Here is a 23,404-nt window from a genome sequence, read left to right as displayed (position 1 = left end):
AAAGATTCCGTAATGGGAACAATTTATTTCAGTTTTTTTGGTGTAATGTTTCATAACATATTCCTTGGAGCAGAGGTGCTTTAACAGTGTGTGCAGAATTCCCTCTCTTCCCTCCTTCAAGTTTGTTGAAATTAAATTTTTTTACAGCTCCTAGAGATTTGGTCTGATCTAGTGTGGGGCTCAGGAATCTGCATTTTACAAATGTTGGATGCGTTCTGATGTTTTATTTTGACATTTAATGGAATGTGCTTTGAGACTCACTGCCTTAGAAAATCATGGAATATTAAAAGTTTAGTATTAGATATAATCTGGGAAGAGTGTTCTTAATCTTGTCTATCAAGCAGATCCTTTTGAGAATCTTTGAAAATGCTGCAGACTCTCTATACAGAGAAGGTACCATAAATGGTTACACACAAAAATGTGCACGTGGTGGCTCATGACTGTAATCCCAGCACTTTGGGAGGCGAGACTGGAAGATTGCTTGAGCCCAGGAGTTGGTGACCAGCCCGGGCAACAAAGTGAGACCCCTGCCTCTACTTGAAAAAAAAAATTAGCCAGGCGTGCTGGCATCCCAGCTACTCCAGGGGCTGAGGCAAGAGGATCCCTTGAACCCGGGAGTTAGATGTTTCAGTGAGCTATGATCCTACCATTGCACTTCAGCCTGGGTGACAGAGTGAGACCCTGTCTCAGAAAAAAAAAAAAAAAAAGTATACATAGGCCCAGTTTAATGCCTTTAGGAACTCACTTAGGCAAGCAATCCTTACCTGCATCCTCATGATGTTTTTTACCTATTGCCCATCCCCTAGACATATACCATGAACAACTTGTCTAACCCAGTTTGAATACCATCTGTCAGGAAGAAGGCACTGCATCTCACAGAAAGCCAAATTAGTTTTCTAGTGCTGCTGCAACAAATTACCACCAATTAGTGGCTTAAAACAACACAAATTCACGTCTCATAGTTCTGGAGGTCTGAAGTCCAAAATGGATCTTCTAGGCTAAAATCAAGCTATTGGTAGGAGCTGCATTCTTTTCTGGAGGCTCGAGACCCCATTCCCTTACGTTTTCCAGATTCTAGAGATTTCTAAGATTCTTTGATTCATGGGCTTCGAAGTCAGCAATGGCTGGTTCAGTCTTTATCACATTACATCACTTTTAATACTCCCCCCCTGCCTTCTGCTACTTACAAGGACCCTTGTGATTACATTGGGCTCATCTGGATGATCCAGAATATTTTCCCCATCTCAAGGTTGAGTAGAAACCTAATTCCATCTTTAACCTTAATTCCCTCTTGCCATGTAACAGCATATTCATAGCTTCTGGGTATTAGGACGTGAACCTTTTGAGGCATGACATTCTGCATGTGAAGCTGTGGAAAGTATTTGGAAATACTAAGTATTTAGAAACTTTGGACTTTTTTTCTAATACCGAGCCAAAATTTATCCGCTTCTGACTTTCACCTACATACAGATTTTTGTTTTGCCATGCCGAAAACACGTGGCAATCCTTGGACTATTTGTTTTACAAAGTGCGAATTTACGATGGTATTTTTTCTCTGAGCTTGGTAGAAACTGTAGTTTCATAAAACTAAGCAACTGTTTGGATTACTGTAAACTGTGTACATTAAGTACGTTTATTGAACTGTTTCCTCTTTCACACAAATATCCAGGATTTAAAAATTTGTCAGTTAGAACTACCTTTGGAGTTTTGGTTTCCTTAAGAGGTGTTGGCAGCATTTTTATTAGCTATGACATACGCCATTGTCTTAGCACTTCCTAGAATTTCTCATTCACTTCTCACATAACCTAGTAAAGTTGGCATCATCTGCATTTAGTTGGACAAAAACACCAAGACTTAGAGAAATTGAGTCTCCTAAAGACACACAACTATGTTAATGAACTGAAGTGCATGTATGTATTTGTATACATATATTAATTTGCTTAACAAATCTTTAATTTGTATCATTCTCTCAATAGATTTAGTGAGAATGCAGAGACTATCTTTCTCACCACTTATATTATTGAAGAATGGGTGAAGAAATTGGCATCTGTTAGCTGCTAGGCACATGGTAGCCTGCTTGGGAAGTAGTGGCCAGCTGAATCAAACAGATTCTCAGTATTTGCCACATGGCACATTTAATCATACTTAGTTTCTGGACATGCAATCCAAAATTCTATATAGGGCTGATCCTTAAGGTATTTATAGTGTCTTTGGGAATGTAAACAATAAAGGCATGATTTCAGTAGTGTATGCAGTAAGCTCAGAGGGGGTAAGTTTGAGATGATCAGGAAATAATATATAAGGCAGCTTCTTAGAGGAAGAGATGCCAGCCATTACAGGCTGAAGGAACAGCAGAAACCAAGACCCAGAGGCCAGAGTGCTAGTTATATAATTGACACAGCATCTGTAAACAGTTTTTCAACCTACCCTAGACAGTTAACTTCAAACAGTTTAAATTATGGTCCTTTCAGAGTAGGTAGTATGATTTGGTATATAATTGGTAAGATGTTAATTAATAATATTGGTTTTAAGTTGTCTCTGAAGAATAACATGTTGAATTTAAAATAACCTGTGAATAGAAAAATAAATGAGGTTCAATCTTGGTGGCGATTTGCCTAGTATGTAATTATAGGCCTTGCATATTATAGACGTTAAATAAACATACCTAAGGAAGCTAGAAATCCAGGACATTATAAAAGAACACTAGAGCCTACAGTAGGATTGCAAGTTGGCAGCCAGTGAACTGACCCACATTGTTTTAGCAGAAAAACTTATGGCAAAAGTTTGAAATCAGGAGACTTTACAGACAAATCTAGATGTTTGTTTTCTCTTTAAAATTGAAAGTTAAACCCTATGTGGTGACAATTATCTAACACTGAATAATAATTATTCTTTTTAGGTAGGAAATTGCTTCCTACTTTGTCACTATCCCCACTACATCTTAGCAAGGCTGAATGTCCCTTGGTATTTGCATCATCTCTAGTTGTCATTTTTTTCTTCTACCCTTATCTCTATGGAAAGCAGAAGACAAAAGACCAAGAAAAATGGGAGAAAGCAGATATTGTGTATTTATGTAAAGGAGGAAAATGCTTATCCATTTAATATGACAATAAAGAATGTCAGAATCTAAAGAAAAAAGCCTTAAGATGCTAGTCCTCTTTTCTCACCTGCCTGTTTTTTGTAGGCATATGAGTTTTTGACAGCAGTGCTATAACAAGGAGAGAGGGAACTTCCTTGATAGAGTTAATGGTATGGTATTTCTGCCAAAACACAGATACTCTTTTAGGCCTGGTTCTTATTAAGTGCTGATACACTGATAACTGATCAGATTGATACTGTCCTTCGAGTTCTCATTTACCTGTGGAAACAAACATGTAGAAAGCTGTAGTAAAAGTAGGATTTATTAAAAGGATAGAACATCACTTATAAAGTGCTGCAGGGCTATGGGGAAACCATAATTATTCCATCTATTTCTTCTAGAGCTCCTATTGTTTGTCTTCTTTCTCTTATTTACTTTGTTTTTCTGTGCAGACTTGTGATTATCAATCTGTTTACTCCTGTCTTTTCTTTCTCAATGTCAGCTTGCCTTGCCTCATTGGTGATTCAGGCCTTTATGCACGATGCTCTGTCAGTTTAATTTAAGTGCCCACCATCATTTCTGTAATCTCCTTCCAAATTCCTTGAATAGAGTAACTGACTGACCCACTGTAGATCAGTTGTGCTATAGGGCACGCAAGGCTGATTCTTTCGAAGGCTACGATTTGGACATTTTCTTTAAGAAAGTAGTATACGTTGAGAATGGATGATTGGCATGTCTGTTGCTATGACCACATGACTAGAATAGCTCAGTGGTGCAGTAGTCCTTTATTTTAATTGTTTCTGCGCTAGGTAATGACCAAGCAAAATGTATCATCTAAGCAAAGCAGATCTAGACTACTCAGCTGAGATGTTTGCCCATCCAAAGAAAATAGGGCAGGGGTAAATGAGATCTTACTACAGGCAGCAACAGGAGGGACTAAGAAGATTTAGATGATCAGGAAATATTTTGTATATGTTTACTTTGTTTTAAAGCATTTTATTCTGTATATGAAAGCAGCATATTAGAAGTAGCCATCACATACTGAGCTCTCACTATATTTGCATTACTTCTAACTCATAAAAACCCTGCAAAGGTTTGCCATGTTTCATAGGAGAAGAAATAGAGACTCAGAGAGGTTTTAGCATTTTACCTAAGGTTAGTGGATAAGTGGATGACCACTTTGGAACTGTGCACCTGATGACGTCCAGAGGAAGAAAAGAGGATCTTTCTTCTTGGATGTCTTTTTTGCAGAACAAAGAAACATCTTCTGTTACCACAGCAGAATTTTCTTGTATTGACCAGAATTGGGTCGTTTGCCCTTTCTTAAGTTAGTTACTGGCTTGACTTCACTGTGTGAAAAATGGATAAACTTTGGCTAATCAAGGGGATGAGTGTGGAATCACTAACTCTGAGTATGTATGCACAAGAAAAATATATAACTGAACAAAGTTAAGCTTCTACCAGCAAGAAAGAAATTTGGGGAGTAGGTTTGGGAGTAATAAGTAGCATTTATTGAGAGCTTACTATATACTGTGCACCCTTGTGAGCACTTTACATGAATCAGCTCCATTTAATACTCACAACTAATGCTATACTCTGGTAGATAGTTCAAGTTTCAACCCAGATCTGACACCAATGCCTGTTTCCTTAACCATAGTCTACCTCAGTATCAAGTGATAGCTTGATTATAGATTTCAGCAGAACAGTGTCAGCATGCTGACGTTTTGTTCACATGTGTACATTCTATATGAACATTTTTGCTTTTTTTTTTAAAAAAAATGAAATCAGACATAGTAATAACTGCATTGTAGACTAGCATTTCTGTGACAGCCTATCATTTTAGTACAATTAAGGACACCAAAATTCTTGAGTACGTATAAGGGTGGCATGACTATTTAAGAGAGAGTATATATTGACTTCTCCTACCTGTAAATTTCTAAGGTGACGTACTCTTAAATATACCTTCTTATTGTTGTCTTGAGCTTAATTTGCCTTTTACAACAAAATGTGTAAGTTCCCAAAGTATCGTGTGTGTGTGTGTGTGTGTGTGTGTGTGTGTGTTCTTTTGCTAGGCTATAAATGGAATGCTAATTTCTTTTTACTCTTCTCCCAAGATGGCAAAGTAAAGTGAGATTTATGTAGAATTTTAATTTTATAGTTTAATACCAAGAAGGCCAGTATTGCAAGCTGAAATCTCTTCTAAAATGTTTGGTTTATTTCATTCAAAGGAAATGCATTCTACACCATATGCTATCTAAAAATTCTGGCTAACCTCTTTTCTAATGTGCTGTTGGATACTAAGTAAAAGTATAATAATATAGAATCAGCAGATTCTATAAACAAGATGGGGTATATGGTGATTCATTTTTTTGGTAGGCAGTACATTTACTATAGCTAGTGATCTGTTTGATACCTTTCCGTTACTGTATAAATCAAGGACTTTATTATATGAAACATTCGTAGGGAAAAATTAGGATCAGCAAATGTCTAATTCAGGAGAGATTGCTTGGGAATCTATTAGCCCTGGTTTTTGGAGGGGAACAAATCTGTTAGAAAACTGATAAAAGCTATACCACTTCTTCAGGAAAGCACATACATACAAAATTTTGTATATAATTCTGAGTCCAGAGGACTCAGATCTCCCTGTAATTTGTCCATAAGTACCACCTAGTCTAAAGCCTATTTCCATAAACATTTTCATCATTTCCTAGCTTTCTGTTTTTTGGATAATAGCCATCCTAATAGATATTAAGTAGTACTAGTACAGATTTTTTTTTTTTTCCAGTCTTCATCAGGTAGAATCTCAGCTCTCATAATTCTTTGATTGTCTAATGGCACTTTTATCTACTACTGTCTAGTACTTGTGTATTTATCTTCTCATCTAAATTGTAATCCTTTTGAGGTGAAGAATCTGGTTTGGTCTAGGGCTAGGATAACAAGTGTTCAGTAGGCATTTGTTGAATGCCTACTGAGTTTAATGAGATTTTGGTTTTCAAATATGAAATGTAGTTGGAATAGAGATTAAGAATTAGTGTACTTTAGTCATGAGAACACTGCTGAATTAGGTAGAGGAGAGAGTAAAAAGGGAACCTTCAAGTTTAGGCTGGGAAGGTGAAAGGAACCTGTGAATGCATCTCTCATTACTCCAAGTAGGAACTGTGATATTCTACAATATTGTGACATCTTAACAATATTATAGGATATTGTGATACATCTAGCCAGCTATCTGAATGCCTCCAGCATATACCCTCTTAATTATTTCTATGCTGCCCATCAAAAATAAATAGCTAACATTTTCGAGACTTATTCTCTGCCAAGCCCCATGTGTTACCTTCTTTTTTTTTTTTTTTTTTTTTTTTTTTTTTTCTTTTTTTTTGAGAAGGAACCTTGCTCTGTCGCCCAGGCTGGAGTGCAATGGGGTGATCCCGGCTCACTGCAACCTCTGCCTCCCAGGTTCAGGCCTCCAAGTGCCATCATGCCTGGCTAATTTTTGTATTTTTAGTAAAGATGGGCTTTCACCATGTTGTCCAGGCTGGTCTTGAACTTCTGACCTCATGTGATCCACCTGCCTCAGCCTCCCAAAGTGCTGGGATTACAGGCATGAGCCACTGCTCCCAGCCTACCTTATTTCTTTACAAAAATCTATTTATGGCACCATTTTAGAGAAGAGGAAACAGACGTGGATTGAATAAATAACTTGTAGGTGGTGGATCTGAAATTTGAGCCTAGGCAGTTTGATTCCAGTACCTGCTCTCTAAATCACTATGGTATTCTGCTTCTCCCTGAGTTTTTTTAAATTAAATATTTAACTAAATAATAAAATATTTCATGTAGCACAATAGTACATGCCTATAGTTTAAATAGTACTGAAAGGCTTGTAACAGTACAGTGGATCTCTGCCCCATCTCACCCAACTTTCCCAGTCTGCCTTAGAAGCAACTGGTTTTGTCTTTTAACTTCCTTCTGGCATTTGCCTATCTCCCTGTTTCTATTTTAGACGTTATCTGTGGATGACTGACAGTCAGTGCCACCCTCTGTTTTCCCTCCCCAGTGAAATTGTTTTGTAAGTCTTGGTCAAATATTCACTGTTTACACTAAACAAATATTATTCACAATTGAGGATTGTCCCATATTTCGATTGTTAGCCTTCTTTTTGCTGCAGTTATTACTGCCTTTTAAATTTTTAATTAAGTTTTTCTCTGTGATAATTTCTAATTTATCTAACACTACGTAATAACTTCTCCACACAGTTTTCTGTAATGTCAGCCACATCCGATACTTTCTCACTTAACTTATTTTTGCAGTTTTTATATATCCCCAGTTGTGTACATTGAACTTCAAGCTCTCTTTTTGCCCTCTGCAGAGAAAACAAGCTTCAGTCTTCTGTTGAATGAGGGTAGGTTCTGTTGAATGAGTTGTTACCTACCACTGGATTAAGAGAGGGGATCCAGGTATCTAGCTACTTTTCAAACAGCAGCCACCCAAATCCTCCCTGGCTTAGGATACGGCTTTCTAGGGTCTCTTTAGCTGATTATTATTTATCTATTTACTTTTCTGCTTCCAAAATTATGTGCCATTATGCCTTCTTTTCTCTCTGTCCTTGTGGGTTCTGTTTAAAAATAACAGAAACAAACAGCACATTTTTAAACTTGGTGTTAGGTAAGTTTGAAAGAGGAAGTAAGATTGGATAAATTTATTGTAGACATATATGAAAATATAGGTTATCAGAAATAAAAGAAATAAAAAGCCCTTATAGTAATATCACTAGCTAGAGATGACTACTGTTGCCATTTTAGAGTATTTCATTTCATTCTTTGTGTGTGTACAAGCGGGGCAGGTAGAAATTGGATGATATCATCTACAGGTTTGAGCATCTCTAATCTGAAAATCTGACATCCAAAGCTTTTTGAGCACTGACCTGATGCTCAGAGGTGATGCTTAAAGGAAATGTTCATTGGAGCATTTGGGATTTTGGACTTTGAGATTAGGGATGCTCAACCAGTAAGAATAATGCAAATATTCCAAAATCGGAAAAAATCTGAAATTAAGAACTCTTATAGTCCCAAGCATTTCTGATAAGGCATACTCAACCTATATATTGCTTATGGGTTATCTTTTTTATGTTTGTTAGCATGCCAAGACCTGTAAGTGCTGTTTTCATACAAACTGTTGTGCATTCATTTTCGATTGTGGTCCATTGACATTTTCAGTCTATTTTTACTCCAGTACCACACCAGAGTAACTCTTTGAACAAAGAAGACTTATATGGCAAACGCTCATTTAAAATAAAAAATAATGTAACTGCCTTTATTCCAAGTGTTACTATGTGCCTAGTGCTGATTTTTAAATTACTTTTACTTTATTCTGCTTTATTTCATCCAGCCTGCAGATGGCAGAATTGTTTTATTTGAACAGCAATTTTGAAGGCTCCGTTTTATTTAGTGTGTTCTGACATTGGAATGAGAAACGATTAAATGAACAGTCTCTCTCCCTATTAGCGAAGAAGCAAATTAATGTTAGAGACAGGGAGCCACACTGAGAAAGTACTGGGTAATTTACTTTTTCATTTGGTCTATCTTCATTTCATGATTTTTGCATGCTTGGATTATAAATGAACTAGAGCCTATAAATGAACTGGAGCATGATGTTTAAGCTGTACCATATGTAAACTGCTGAATACCCTTACTTACTTTAGTCAGAGTAATGGAGCTTAAATCTGCTTCATATTAACCATAAAACAGTTTGTTCTGCATTTGTATTTTAAGAGTTTGCGTGTATGAAATTTTTTTTTTAATCTGGAGACCTTTTAGTGTTCATATATAGATCATCAATTTAAAGCTTTGATATAATTGAGTTTACTGTGAAGTATGAGCGTTTTGTTCTTAGGATAAAAGAAATACTTAGGGAACAAGAAACTAGAATTAGGTTAGTGTACCATATTTGAAATTGAAGTCAGAATTATGCTATAGAAAAATTGGAACAGCCTATTTGAAGAAATATAGGAATTGCTTAGAGGGATTACTGTAAAATTCAGTGATTGCTAAATTGCTCATGTAGCAGAAATGGCAGGGAAAACAGCAATATGCTAAGCAAAAAATTGTAACTGATTGTGTCATTCTGTTGATGTAAAAAAAAAGTAAAATAGTTCTCATGAGTCATGAGACTTTACTTTTAAAATCAGCACGTTTAAATATAAACTACTGGACCACATACATTACAATAGTCATTTTAAAATTTTAAAAAATGTTTTGTAACTGCTATAGAAGGGTAGGTTTCACAAACCAATTCGGTATAATTTGTTAGCTTTATAAGAAGGAGCAGAATACTAAAGTGACTACAAAAGTGTTAAATTTTAACTAAATTTTGAGTATTTTGTGAGTACTAATTGAAAAACCTGTATAATGAGTGCAGCAAACTACTTACCTGTAATTGTGGGAAACTAATATTAGTAGGAAACATAATTGGTGCATATCTTAAGGCCGCCTTAATTTGACAAGAGAATGGTAGAATGTACAGCTTACTGGAATGAGGAGGGAGTCTGCATATAATTTCAAATGCAAATTAATTAATATTAGATAAAGGATAAAATTCCATTCCAAGGAGTCTAGAAAAGTCCACACTATCTTAGTAGAGCTGACAGCAGCCATAAAGGGCAGATATTAATTATGTCCAGTCCTGTCACTTCAAGCTGATATTATGATTGCGTAATTACTTTCTTATCAGAAAAATACATCTGGAAAAGATATCATGTAGTGTTCTAATCAAAAGAGGGTATACTAGAAAGAAATATGTACTTTTATTAACATATTAATGCTTATGAAATGATTTTTCTAGCATGAAAGCCTGAGGATAGATTAGTTAGAATCACCACAAAATATACTGCACATTTAGCTCTCTGTAATAAGTGAGTATAATCTATCAAGAGATAGTATTGAATAATGGAAATGTCCAAAATATTTTTCTTTGGTTTTTGTCACCTTCATTTCAGAGTAAAGATAATGATCTACTACAGAATTATTATATTATCATAATTCAGATAAATAATTTCAGTTCATTTCATGAAGGGTGACTAAGGAACGATTATGTTCTTTTTATTTTTAAAATATGAAAAATTTTGAGGTTCTTGGTTTGGTAACTTGAAAAATAATACTTAATAAATGCAGAGGCTTCATAATATAGTCCTTAATGTCAAGAGTAATGGAAATGTGAAGGTCTCTTAGGTGAGAGATTATAATAGGAGATAGAATCATAAAATAAATATGAATTGTGTCATGACAATTGGAACCAAAGCATACAAATATTGGAGAGAGACTTTAAGAGAATTAAGTTAGTATTTGTCATAAATTGGAATCTGGCTATAGTATCATTGAGGTCCATTTAGTTGCTTCTTTGAAATGGAACTCTTTGATATATAAATGTAATATGTATATATTTATGAAATATTCTGTTCATAATGCCTGGCTTCAGCTTTTTGATAAGAACACATTGGGACCTTTTTTTTTTTTTTTTTTTTAAGCTTTTGTTTTCAAAAAGAGGCTGGCCTCTTACCATGGTGCTATTTAAAAGGTAGGAGTTTTTTTGTCCACCCCCCACTCCTTTTTTTTTTTTTTTTTTCCCAAAACAAGTGCATTTGTTATTCTGAGCTTAAAAAAATAATGCTGAGGCTCAGGCTAACAGTACATTCTTTAAGCAACTGTTTATGATTTCTTTATCAAGCCATGTAAAAAATGAAAAAGGCAGTAGGACACACCACATAGTGTAGAGGATTAGAAAGTTCATTCTATTATCTCCAAATGCATTTAATGTGTTAAGCTTTATGCACATTTGAAGAATTCTTGCAATTAAGTGTAGGATTGTTATGGTTTGGATTTGGAGATGCATCACTAATGTTTTAATCTTGCCTGTGTGTGAGAGTGTGTGTGTGTATGTGTGTTTTCCCTAAGTGCACTTCCCTAATTTTAGTTCACTCAAGAATTTAGTTCTCCAGCGTTTTATAGACAAAACATTATGGTTGTACTTAGTAGTTTGCATTATTTTTTACCTATTTAATATTTTAATGTGCCTATTTTAGTTCACAAGGACTTATTTTACTAAGTAAAAAATGCAGAGATTTTTTAAAGCTACCTTCTAGTTATAATTAGCATTTCAACTAGAGGTAGCTTGGGAATTAAGTGAAACTGTTGCAGCTACGGTTATTGAGAGTCATGGTGGACTGGAGTTGGATGGCCTTTGTTCTTCAGTGTCTTCAAAATAACCATCTTTCATAATTAGGAGTTAGGAAACTCATTGTGGCTATTTTTCCTCCTGTTTTTCAATATATAATGCACTTAGAGATAACCTGTTTTCGTGTGCATTTGAAATATTCATTGTCAATAGTAAAGATGGTTTTTTTTTTTTTGAGATGGAGTCTCGCTCTGTCGCCCAGGCTGGAGTGCAGTGGCGGGATCTCGGCTCACTGTAATCTCCACCTCCCGGGTTCACGCCGTTCTCCCGCCTCAGCCTCCCAAGTAGCTGGGACTACAGGCGCCCGCCACCACGCCCGGCTAATTTTTTGTATTTTTGGTAGAGACGGAGTTTCACTGTGTTAGGCAGGATGGTCTCGATCTCCTGACCTCGTAATCCACCCGCCTCAGCCTCCCAAAGTGCTGGGATTACAGGCGTGAGCCACCGCGCCTGGCCTGTAAAGATGGTTTTTTGTTTTGTTTTGTTTTTCTCAGGCAGAGTCTTGCTCTGTTGCCCATGCTGGAGTGCCGTGATCTTGACTCACTGCAGCCGTCTCCCGGATTCGAGTGATTCTCATGCCTCAGCCCCCCAAATAACTGGGATTACAGGCATGTGCCACCACACCTGGCTAATTTTTAAATTTTAATAGAATGGGATTTCACCACGTTGGCCAGGCTGGTCTCAAACTTCTGGCCTCAAATCTGCCCACCTCGGCAAAAGTGGTTTTTTAATACAAGAATTCTGCACGTTCAAGGTGGGGAAAAGGTTTACAAGGATATTTAATTAGACATATATGAAGAATGCTCACGTGGATCTGATATGTCTGGTTTGCTACATTTGGATTTCTGAGTGAATATAAGCTATCAATAACCATTAATTAATTGATGATCCATGTTTGTAAGGAATATTGAGATGTTAAGTCAGCACAACTTTGAGAGTTAAGCATGCAGATTCGCATGCTGTAATCAGTCTAGATTGTGGTTTTCTCTTTGATGAAATGGGCATGTTTGACTTGAACTTTGGTTTGGGCTGTGTCATTGTTGGGGCACTAGGAGTGATAGTTCTACTTTTCCAACCTTCTTAGAATTTGGTGCCAGTGGAGAGAGAGAAAGGGTAAGACAGATGGAGATCAAATGCTGATAGTTACATTGGATTGGAGAATGTGACTTAGATCTGTGGCCTAAGATTGGGCTTCTTAGTATAACCCCACTTTAGACTTTGAACTTTCTGTTTTAGAGGGAGACTGTGTGTACAAAGCAAGCACACATATCCGAATTGCTGCCTCATATCCAGTGGGCCCTGATGGCAAGAACACAGAGAACTGGGCCCGTGGAGCTGCTTTTGAAAGGCAGGGCCACGTATGCCTAGCACGTGGGTGGAGGAGCTGAGAGGAGACTGCAGGTTGTCTATAATCAGGAAGTTGTTAAAATAAGGAAGGGACTGAGGCAGGTATGCATGCTTGCATTCTTTCTGCAGACCTTCAGAGTGAGGGAAAAGTGGAGAGGTACAGAAACTTTCTCTTAAATACTGCAAAGAGGTGGAAGCGCCTTTATCATGAAGCCATAGGAAATCTCCATTTGAAAATGCAGTACAAGTTATTCAGCTTCCCAAGATAAATATTTATTCTCATTTAACATTAGTGCTAAATTTCCTTGCTTTTAACCTAAAACATCAGTGGAGACAAAAGAATCCCTGTTCTTCCACGTTTGAAGTATGTTAGCTATGCTACAGTGTTTTGCTTGTTTGAGTCTGGAGAGTTGAACTATCTGAGGAGAATAGGGTCTGTGGAAAACTACAGGGGATGGGTGTATTTGTTACCATGGTAAATTGTAATCTAAAAGCCATGTTGCTCTTGATTGTAACCCTGGACAGTGGATTGGGAAGTGTTGCTGGACAAATACATAGTGTTTCCTTTTTTGATACCTAAGGAAAATGTAGTTATGCTTCATTGAGAGATCATTCTGGTTTGAGGTCTACTTCTCTGGATCCCCAATTGAATTGTGGTATACAACAAAAAGTGAGGTTAATTTAACCACTTAAATTCTAATCATCCTTGACGAGGCAAACTTTTCCTTTCACACTTATTCGTAGGAACCTTTGATTCTTGAATACTATAATATTAGAGGAAAATAAAAACAGCCAATTTCTGATCTTAATTATTCTGTTGTAGATCGTCAGAACCATGTTTTTGTTGTTGTTATTTTTTTATTGTTGTTTTGTTGTTGTTTTCTTATTTGCCTTTTTCTTTGGTCATTTTACCTATAAATGTTTTTTGCAGAAACAAAAGGGAAAGGAGGAGGTGAAACCTAAATCAATCCTAAATCAATTTTTCTCCTTTTTTTTTTTTGACTTGTAAGCACCTGGCTTGAGAAGATGCATAGAACACTGGGGAATTATGAAAACAGAGTTTAAAATATTCCAAAAAACATTTTTATTGTTATAAAAAATTGAATTTTATGTTTCCATACTATTTACTGGAGACTTAGTTTACCAGTTGGGAATCTTTTAGACTTTGGAATGCCTTTTTTTTCAAATTGAATTTGACATTAATTTACTTGAACTTATATTGATGCCTCAAGAGGTGCATTATTTGTTGTGGCTGATCTTTCCTTTTTTTTCAATTTCAGGTGATCCCATTAAGATACTAATGCCGTCACTGTCTCCTACAATGGAAGAGGGAAACATTGTGAAATGGCTGAAAAAGGAAGGTGAGGAGGTACCTTCCTAATGTCCTGTGTGCTTTGTTATTTGGTTATTTTTTTTTTTCTAATCTGTCCTGTTATACAATATGTGATATAAATTAAATAAATTGTGTCCCTTTGGTAGTTAATATAAGTTTGGTTAAATAACATTTTCCCATGATAATGTAGCAAAGGTTTTCTGGGTTCAGCCTATATCCTTACACAAGCACAGAATGGTGAAAAATATTTTAAGGCTTTTCCCTCAACTTTTAGTCCTTATACCCAGCTTTTAGTTTCAACATCATAATTTTGACATTCTTCTTAATTGATAACTTTATCATGATTGTGTGTGTGTGTGCGTGCGCGCGTGCGTGTGTGTGTTCTGGGAGGTAGGCAAGTTCATTATAAATTTTATTGGAAAAAGCAAATAAGTAGAATCCAAGGAAAACCCTCAAAAGCAGAGCAGCGGAGGAGGGTTGTAGCCCTGCTAATTATTGAAACATAGTATGAAGCATTTCTAATTAAAACTCTGGGATTGGTACTTAAAAGACAGACCAGTGCAGCTGAGTAGAGAATAAGGAAATAGATGCAGTTGCACGTGGAATTTAAGTGTATAGTAAAGGAAGACAATATTAGATTTATTTTAATAAATAAATATTAGATTTATTTAATTTATATTAGATTTATATTATGTGAAGGATAAATTACAAATGAATTATACATTTAATGTATAAAAATGAAACTATGCAAGTCTTGAATTCCTCTGAACCTGGAAGTAGAATAAACACCCTAACTATAACTCAAAATCCAGATTATAATATGGGAAATAAAATTTGATACTTTTACATGGCTAAAAATACAAGTTAAGTAAAAAAAGAAGTGACAAATTGGACAAGAGTATTTGCAATTTCTATCACAAAGGGTTAATATCCCTAAAAAATCGATAAGACTGTCAACTCAACAAGAAAGTGGGTAAGATACATGAACAGATGGTTTATGGAAAAATAATTGCAAATGGCTCTTAAACGTAGAAAAAATTGCCTGACCTTTCAGCTGATAAGAAATATGCAGATACTTTACTGAAATGTCATTTCTTGCCGATTATATTGACAGTAGTTAAAAAGTTTGACAAGCTGTTCTCTTGATGAGGCTGTGGAGGGAAGGGAAGAAGCAGGCACTCTCGGACATTGCTGGAAGAAATGCTAAATGGTGTAAATACTAGGGAAGAGAATTTGGCACTATTTAGAAAAATTACATTTATGTTTACCCTTTGGCCTAGCAGCTTTACTTCGAGGGATCTGTTTCAGTGTTACAGCAGCAAAAATAGGAAAAGTCACAAACACACACTAGGCTGTTTTTATCACAGCACTGTTTGAAATAGCAAAAGGTGGAAACAACCCAAATGTTGGTTAGTACAGGATTTGTTGAATAACTTTTACTATATCCACAACTGTAAAAAGGAATGAGGAATATCTCTTCATACTGCTATGGAGTGATGTTCATTGGAAAAAGCAAGGTATAGACAAGTGAGTATAGTATATATCATTTATCAAAGAAAGAGGTGGCAGTGCTAATATTTAAGAAATTAAAAAGAAAGGATAAAATAAAACTTTAAAAACAACAATAGATGGTTATTTACAGAGTAATGGAGGGAAAAGTGTGGGGAAGAAACTGGAAGCTGGACTTCTCTGAATATATCTTGTCTCTTTGACTTTGGGACCACATACATATTTTGCCCAAGTTTAAAACAAATTTAAAATGTAAATGAGTCCTAAAGACTGAAACAATGAGACAGGTGATTCTAATTCATTTTTTTCTCTCTCTCTCTCAATTTGCTTACATAACCATACAGAGAGGCACTATTTCAAATGTCAGATATTTGATTATATGCCCTAATAGATTATAACTGAAGGATAAAGCATCTCCAAAAGTATAATCCTCAACTGTTAGAGTAATCATATTATGCTGGTTATGCTGGTATTGTTATTCTAAGGCTTTTTTGTGTATTTTATGGGATAAAGCAAATGACTGGTTAAGATAGTATCATTGGAAACTTGGATTTTTAGTGTAGTTTAAAGGAGAAACAGGTAAAAGTTTCTAAGGTTAGGAAAGACTCTGTGATGGTAAATTTTCTAGCTCTTTCCCCTGGCAATGCCTGGAAACAAGGACCAATCGAGTCGCAGTGAGCACCCCTAGAACCCAGACTGTAGTCTCTAAATATCAGTTCCCACTAAAGTAAATGAAGGCTCCTTGGAGAGTAGCTACTTTCAGGTCTAGGGCAGGAGATGTGCAGATGAGCTTTTAATATCTTGTCAGTTCAGAAAGCAAGGAGCCTGTCAAAAACTCCTGAGGGCAACTTAAAGGACTCAGGAGCCATAGATGAGATAGTTTGAGGATCACTAAGGATAATAAGGATAATATATTTAATATATTTCAGTACATTAAATATATTTGAACCGTAAGTTCACAGTAATACTAAAGGAAAAAAAATAATTGGTTAGCTTTAGAGGGTGGTAAGAAATAACTCATTTTGAAAATGTAATAAATGAAAAGACTCAAGCATTTTTCTCTACCTTTTCTGCTATATGAACTGTAGCTCTGAGTAACCAAGTAATTGATGAGAAGTTTCTCATTATTAGCATATCGCAGTTGTTAAAAGATAGAAGAATCATAGAATGTCACTGTATCGCCGTTTTGCAATCTCTGGTAAAATAGTATCATTAACAGCTGCTAACATCACAAAAAGAGAGATAACCAGATATTACATGCTTCCCACTGTGAAGTAGTCTTGCCAGAAAATTGAACCAAATACATTCAAGCCTATAGCTCTAACTATCATTTTCCAGGAAATACAGGGGGAAATATAACATGTTCAATGACACTATCAGAAGTATATCAGCAAAAGCTAAACTGAGGAATTTTATATGCCAGTTTCTTCAACCAATAAATTTCAGGGTGGCAGGGAAGAGCTCGGGGCAGGCGGTGGGCGAACCTATAGCATACAAGAGATTTGAGACCAATGCCAACGTATGGACCTTATTTTAATTATGATTCAAGCAAACAAAACAGATGGGGACATTTGAAAACTGGCTGGATATTTAATGATGCTAAGGATTTTTTTTTTTTTTTTTGAGACATGGTCTCACTCTGTTGCCCAGCCTGGAGTGTAGTGGTGCGATCTCTGCTCACTGCAGCCTCAACCTGGGCTAAGGGTGATTCTCCCACCTAAGTCTCTTGAGTATCTGGGACCATAGGCACAGGCCACCATGCCTGGTCAGTTTTTTGTATTTTTTTAGAGACAGGGTTTCCCTGTGTTGCTCACGCTGGTTTTGAACTCCTTGGCTCAAGTGATTCTCCTGCCTCGACCTCCCAAAGTGCTAGGATTACAGGCATAAGCCACTGCACCCAGCGTAGGGATTATTAATTCTAAAGGTTTAATAATAATTTGGTTATATTTTGATTATTTTAAAAAAATAATCTCACCTATAAATGATGTGAGATGAAATACTTATGTATGAAATGACAATATCTCTGGGATTAGCTTCAGAATAACCCTGGTGGAGGTTGAGAGGGTAGGGAGGGGTATAACTGAAACAAGATCAGTCATGAATCACTTGGCAGTTGTATAAGTAAGGTAAAAGGTATATGTGGCTTCATTGCCTTTTCTCACCACTTTTGTATAGTTTGAAATTTATTTTTTATATATATATATTTTTTAAAGTTGTACATAGTGCTTTCAGGATATAATTTGAAATGAGAAACTAGTACCAGATGAATTGGAATGTTGATATTATTAAGAGAATATTTGATGCAATACCATCTATAAAGCTGTATTACGTCACTGTTTCTGGCAACCATTTTGCCAGATTTTAAGTAACTAATATAGTGCTTAGGAAATAAGACTGTGAATAAAAGAGGTGAGTATGTTACAGTGCTCATACAGAAGGATAGAGGAACAGTTAATGTGAAGGAAGCTGGAGAAAGGGACTTTTTGTTTTTCTGGCAGCTACTTTCTTTTCCTTTTCTTTTCCCCTTTTTCCTTTGCCATGTGTGGTAGTAGAGTCACCCCTCTAGGTATTGGCCACTGGATAGCCTCTTTTAGCACCCTATGTAGCTGTCTTTCTCTGTGCTTGACTCATTCTGTATCAGGTTAAACTATTGTGGAGGAAAGAGGATGAATCTACAGTACCTATTAGGGAGTGTTAGACAGAAGAATAGAGAAATTAGAGGTGACTGAATGAGTCCCCCACAGCCATTATGATGCTTCACCTGGAGCAATGGTAAGTCAAGTGTTAAAAAGGGAAAGAAAGAAGGAAAGAGCAAGGAGAGAATGAATAACATGGTCTGGGGAGGATTTGTCTAATTCCAGAGACTAGCCCTGGCAAGGACTTCCAGGGTATCCTAATGTGATTTAGTAGGCACAGATGTCACTCACATGAATGTTGGTATTGAGTGGTCCAGTCTAGTGCATATGAAATAGTATCAAGAGTTTAGGCAGTGGGCAGGACACCAGAGTCTGGAAGAGCAGTGTTATGATCCTAGGAGGTCTAGCCGTTCATGGCATCACTTTTGCCACTAATGATGGGTTTGGGGATCAGGAAGAGGGCTGACAAGTATTTACTTGAGAACCCTAGCCAAATGAGCTGCGGAGTTTGGGACAAGACCTCACTTCTTTCAGGGAGTCTGGGGTGTAAGGAAAGGCGAGAAAAATTGCTGTGGGTTGAGCCACTATGGAGGTTAGGAGGTATGGTGCAGTGAGGTTGTCCAAATGAACATTACTGGTCCTTGATGGACCCAACCAAGTCTGATTGGACATACTACTAAATTTTGTTCCTCAGTGGGGATTATGTCCGAGTTTGTTCTTGTTTGTGCTTCCCTTTGTGACTAACATGGTAATTGGAATAGAACTGCATTGCTGTAAGTGGTCAGTTAGTAAAGGTATCAGCAGAGGGGAAAGTAAGCCAAAAGCAGGGTACATGACAAGGATCCAAGAAGGCTTTGCAGATGAGGTAGTATTTGAACTGGTCCTTGTAGAATAAATGGGCTTTTTTAAAAAGTGAGAAGGACATTCCAGATAGAAAAACATGGGTAAAGTCTTGGAAGAAAGATGTCACTGAGACATACTTTAGCAACAGCAGGTAGGTCTGGCTGCATTGGGGGCATAGTGGCTGTAAGATAAGATAGATTATTAGAAGGATCTTGAATACGAATCTGTAGTTTATCAGTCTGTGAGGGTCCTTATCCTAAAGCCAAAATACATCCACATTCATGGTTTCTTAATAGGAAGTGATTTCTTTTTTCTTTCTTTTCTTTTTTTTTTTTTTTTTTTGGAGACAGAGTCTCACTCTGTTACCCAGGCTGTAGTACAGTGGCCCGATCTCACTCACTGCAACCTCTACCTCCCAGGTTCATGTGATTCTCGTGCCGCAGCCTCCCAAGTAGCTGGTACTACAGGCAAGCACCACTATGCCCAGCTAATTTTTATATTTTTAGTAGAGACGGAGTTTCACCATGTTGGCCAGGCTGATCTCGAACTCCTGACCTCAAGTGATCTGCCCACCTTGGTCTCCCAAAGTGCTGGGATTATAGGCGTGAGCCACTGTACCTGGGCAGGAAGTGGTTTCTACATACTTTTCTGAGCCCTATTAGTAGCATTATATTGAAAGGAACAGGCCCTAAGAGTAACCTGGTATGAAGAGATAACTATAGGCAATTTAAAGTAGCCTCCTTTTCCTGCTCCCATTTGAAAAGCCAACACTGAGGACTCTTAATCAATGTGACCATCTAAACAGATGGGGTAAAGCATCTGCTCTCTATCGGATATAATATTATAAGTAAATCTTTTCAATGTTAAGTGGTGCTGGAATGCAGAGAAAGGAAATCACCAAGTGTACCCACATCTGGAGTGGTGAATGGGAGTTGAGGCCATGTGCACCACTAGGCCTGAGCTGGAAGGCTGGAGTTTCTGACCTTTTTTTTTTTTTTTTTTTTTGGTGGTAGTGGGGTGGGTGGAAGGAGCAAGGAAGGGAAATCAAGAATCAGATTAAGATTTGGATGTGGTAAGATTTGAGATGCATATTAGACATTCAAGGGAAAGTGTTCAATAGGCAATTGATTATAGGAGTTGAAGTTCAGGAGTGAAGTCTGATTTGGAGACAGAAATTTGAGAGTCATCAGCATGTGGATGGAATTTAATGCCATGTGATAACAGGCAAATCGATTTTGAATCTATATGGAATAAGAATGCCTACTCCCCTAAAGAGTCCTCCTGAGGGTCAAATTTATAGTACTTGCATTTTCTGGGAACCCACAGGTAGAAATGAAGTTGTCCTGGGCTGATTGCCTCCGTGGGTTACCTGGTAGAAGCCATTATTCTGGAAGAATACAGCTTCTAATCCAAACCACACAGAATTTGCAGATAGTCTCACTTAGCAAAAGTCACAATCCCATATTTACTAACGTATGTAGAAGAAGTCTTTTAGGAGTGAAAGTCAATAGGCATAACAAGCAGCAGGACTGGATCCCAGAACTTCGGTTAATTGGAATTACAAAAGTCCAGGCAGATTTGAAAAGGATAAACAGAACTTCTAATAATGAAAAATATTGTCCCTCAAATTAAAAACCCCCAAACCTCAAGGGTGGGCTGAAGTGTGATTAGACAGGACTGAATGAAGAATTTGTGAACGGTAGGACAACTGGAGGAAATTAGGTTGCATGTAACACATAGAGACAGCACTGGAAAATATGAGAGAGAAGTTGACATATGAAGGGTAAAATGAAAATTATTCAGTAACCCAATAGGAATTTCAGAAGAAGAATAAAAAAGAGGAAAATGGGAAGAGGTAATTTTCAAAGAAATATTTGGCAGATAATTTTCTAGAATTTAAGAAAGATACATGTAATGTAAATGGAAGAGCCAGTACCCCATTGGAAAGCATTTTGAGCAGTTGGCTCTGAATAGCTGCTACCATATTTTAAAATAATTGTCAGTATCTAAGAAAGTTTTACCTTTATAAATAATGTAATGAATTGGAATCTATTTTTAGGTTTCTTTTCTCTGATGAATTATAGAGCTTTGGCTATTTCCATATTCAATATGACATGGTGTTGGTGTCATTAAATAATTACTCAGACACAGAACAGTCTTTTCGGGATTATTTTAAAAAGATTAACTTTCTTCACACTTTGAGAATTTATAGGTAAGCAGATGAGGGGATTCTTGGGCCACATTTATCTTTCAGACTTCCAGCTCACTGGCAATCTAATAAGTTATTCACACCCGTTAGAATATGAGCAGTAAGATAAAGAGCCAGGAGACATATGGTCTCATTATTCTGTTCTTTTTCCCTTTTGATTACAGTATGCTATTTTCATGTAGGACAGGCCAGGATATATTTTAAGTCCCTGGAGCGTGTTTCCCAGAAGGTTGCTCTTAAAATTCTGTGTTCTGCCAACTGAAGGGAAATTTGTTTTTGCCAAAACACAGTAAATAATTGAAAGCAATCTTAATCCTTCGTTCTTAGTAGTTCACTGGCTTCTTTTTTAAGCTCATCACCTTTGTGATTTGTGATCTATAATTTGCTGCTTTTCATTAACACTTATGTACTGTTTACATGGGTATCCATATATGTTTAAGTATGCCTGGTTCTTGGTACATTTATGATAACTTGCTTCATTCATTTTATATTAAAAACAAATTTATATTCTGACACTATACTTTTCATAGATTTTTTTTCTCTTATTAACTGTTTTTTGTTTGTTTGAATTTTGAGATTTTAAAAAATATATGGTCACCATAAAACAATGAGTTTAGACCTTTATGCATTAAGAAAATTGATATTTTTCATGAAAAATGATAAGTGTTGCATCTAATTATGATTCTAGTTTACTTCTAAGCAAAGACTAGATAAGTATTTGAGAACATTCAATGGACAGCAGTTCAGTCTTGAAACCATTAAGTTTTTTAAAAAACCTGAGACTGATTCACAGCTTCTTTTACTAATGCTGTGTGTGTGTGTTTGTGTTTGTGTGTGCGCGTGTGTGTGTGCGCGCGCGACATTTTATGCCAAGGAGATAAGGGTGCAAAGAAAAACTCTGGCCCAGGAATCATGGTTTTTCCTTTGGGTTTCCTCCTCTGCCATGAACTACCTGGGAGTGAGTTGAACTAGATGAAATCTAAGGTACAGAATATCCTGGATTTATAATTCTATGATAACTTATTTTCTTTTTTTAAGTAACTGAAATATGCTGTATTATAGCATATAAATTATTTCCATCTTTGTTGAACTCATGAGTCTAAGAAAATAAGTTCTATAATGACTCTTAGAGTACTTCATTTCAGTCTGAGGATTGACTAAAACATTACACAAGATAAAATTAGTACAGAAAACACTCTGAAAGTGCTAGGTAACAGCCACAATTTCAAAATCTTTTGAAAGGTCAATTGAGCTATCATTCGGCATTTTTATTACAGGTTTTTTATTTGGAGGGGGCATGTGCTTCAGATATTTTCAGTTTAAACTGGACCTAGTTTATTTTTTCATCAATTGAACTGTCAAATCTGTTAAAATAATAAAAAGGAAAAAAAAATTCTTGTTCCCCTTTTGTAAGAGAATATTTGAGGTTGTGAAAAACCTTGTTTTTTTTTCTCAAAATATTTGAGATTTTTCTGCTCTGCCATGAAGCACTGTGGAACAAAACCAGGCTGAGATAATTCCATCAAGCACTTAGCCGCACACACAGTGCCTAGAATGTACGTGGCAAGCATGCTTGACAGTAGTGCTTGTTGCTGCAGTGTTCCTTATGTCATGAGACAAGGGTTTTTTTTTTTTTGTATTTCAAATAGTTTTTGTGAAAGTCTTATACTATGTCTAATATACTGTTACTGTTTAAAATTCAGAAATAAAACCATTTTGAAGAAAGCCTTATCCTATATCACTAGATGCCACTAGAGAGTTATATGGGTCTCTGAATTCTGCTGTAGAAGACGCTTTGGTTCTATTATTTCTGGGAATATGTATATGTTTGTGGTGCTAAAATGGAAAATTTTGAAAAGTACATTTCACAAATAGCTTCCCTTTTTTTTGATGTACTACGGTTTTAACAGCTTTATTGAGGTATAATTTACATACCATAACATTTACCTATTTTAAGTATTCAGTGATCTTTAGTAAATATATAGAGTTGTGCAGCCATTACCACAATCCAGTTTTAGAACACATTTCTGTCACCCCAAAAAAGATCCCTGCTGCCTGATCGCAGTCATTTTTTTCTCCCATCTCTATCCCTAGACAGTCCGCATCTGTTTTTTGTCTCTAAAGTTTTGCGTTTTGTCTACGTTTCATATAAATAGAAGCATGTAATATTTGATCTTTTGTGACTAGATTTTTTCAGATTTAGCATCAAGGTTCATCCATGTCGT

General features: G+C 36.4%; 1 protein-coding gene across 5 annotated transcripts in view; it reads left to right on the top strand.

Moving 5' to 3' along the window:
• PDHX (pyruvate dehydrogenase complex component X) overlaps positions 1 to 23,404 on the top strand; it is an 89,060-nt gene that overhangs the window by 1,121 nt on the left and 64,535 nt on the right. For all 5 annotated transcript variants that reach the window (XR_012423336.1, XR_012423335.1, XR_001484767.4 and 2 more), the window contains exon 2: positions 13,930 to 14,010. Coding sequence is in view for 2 of the 5 variants with exons in the window: in XM_045371670.2 (XP_045227605.2) it covers positions 13,930 to 14,010 (81 nt within the window). In the remaining 3 variants the exon portion in view is untranslated. The remainder of the gene's footprint in view (positions 1 to 13,929; positions 14,011 to 23,404) is intronic.

Source organism: Macaca fascicularis, chromosome 14 (assembly GCF_037993035.2).
Source record: "Macaca fascicularis isolate 582-1 chromosome 14, T2T-MFA8v1.1".
Classification (NCBI taxonomy): domain Eukaryota; kingdom Metazoa; phylum Chordata; class Mammalia; order Primates; family Cercopithecidae; genus Macaca; species Macaca fascicularis.
Note: the sequence above shows the minus strand (reverse complement) of the source record. Positions and strands in the feature narration are given on the sequence as shown.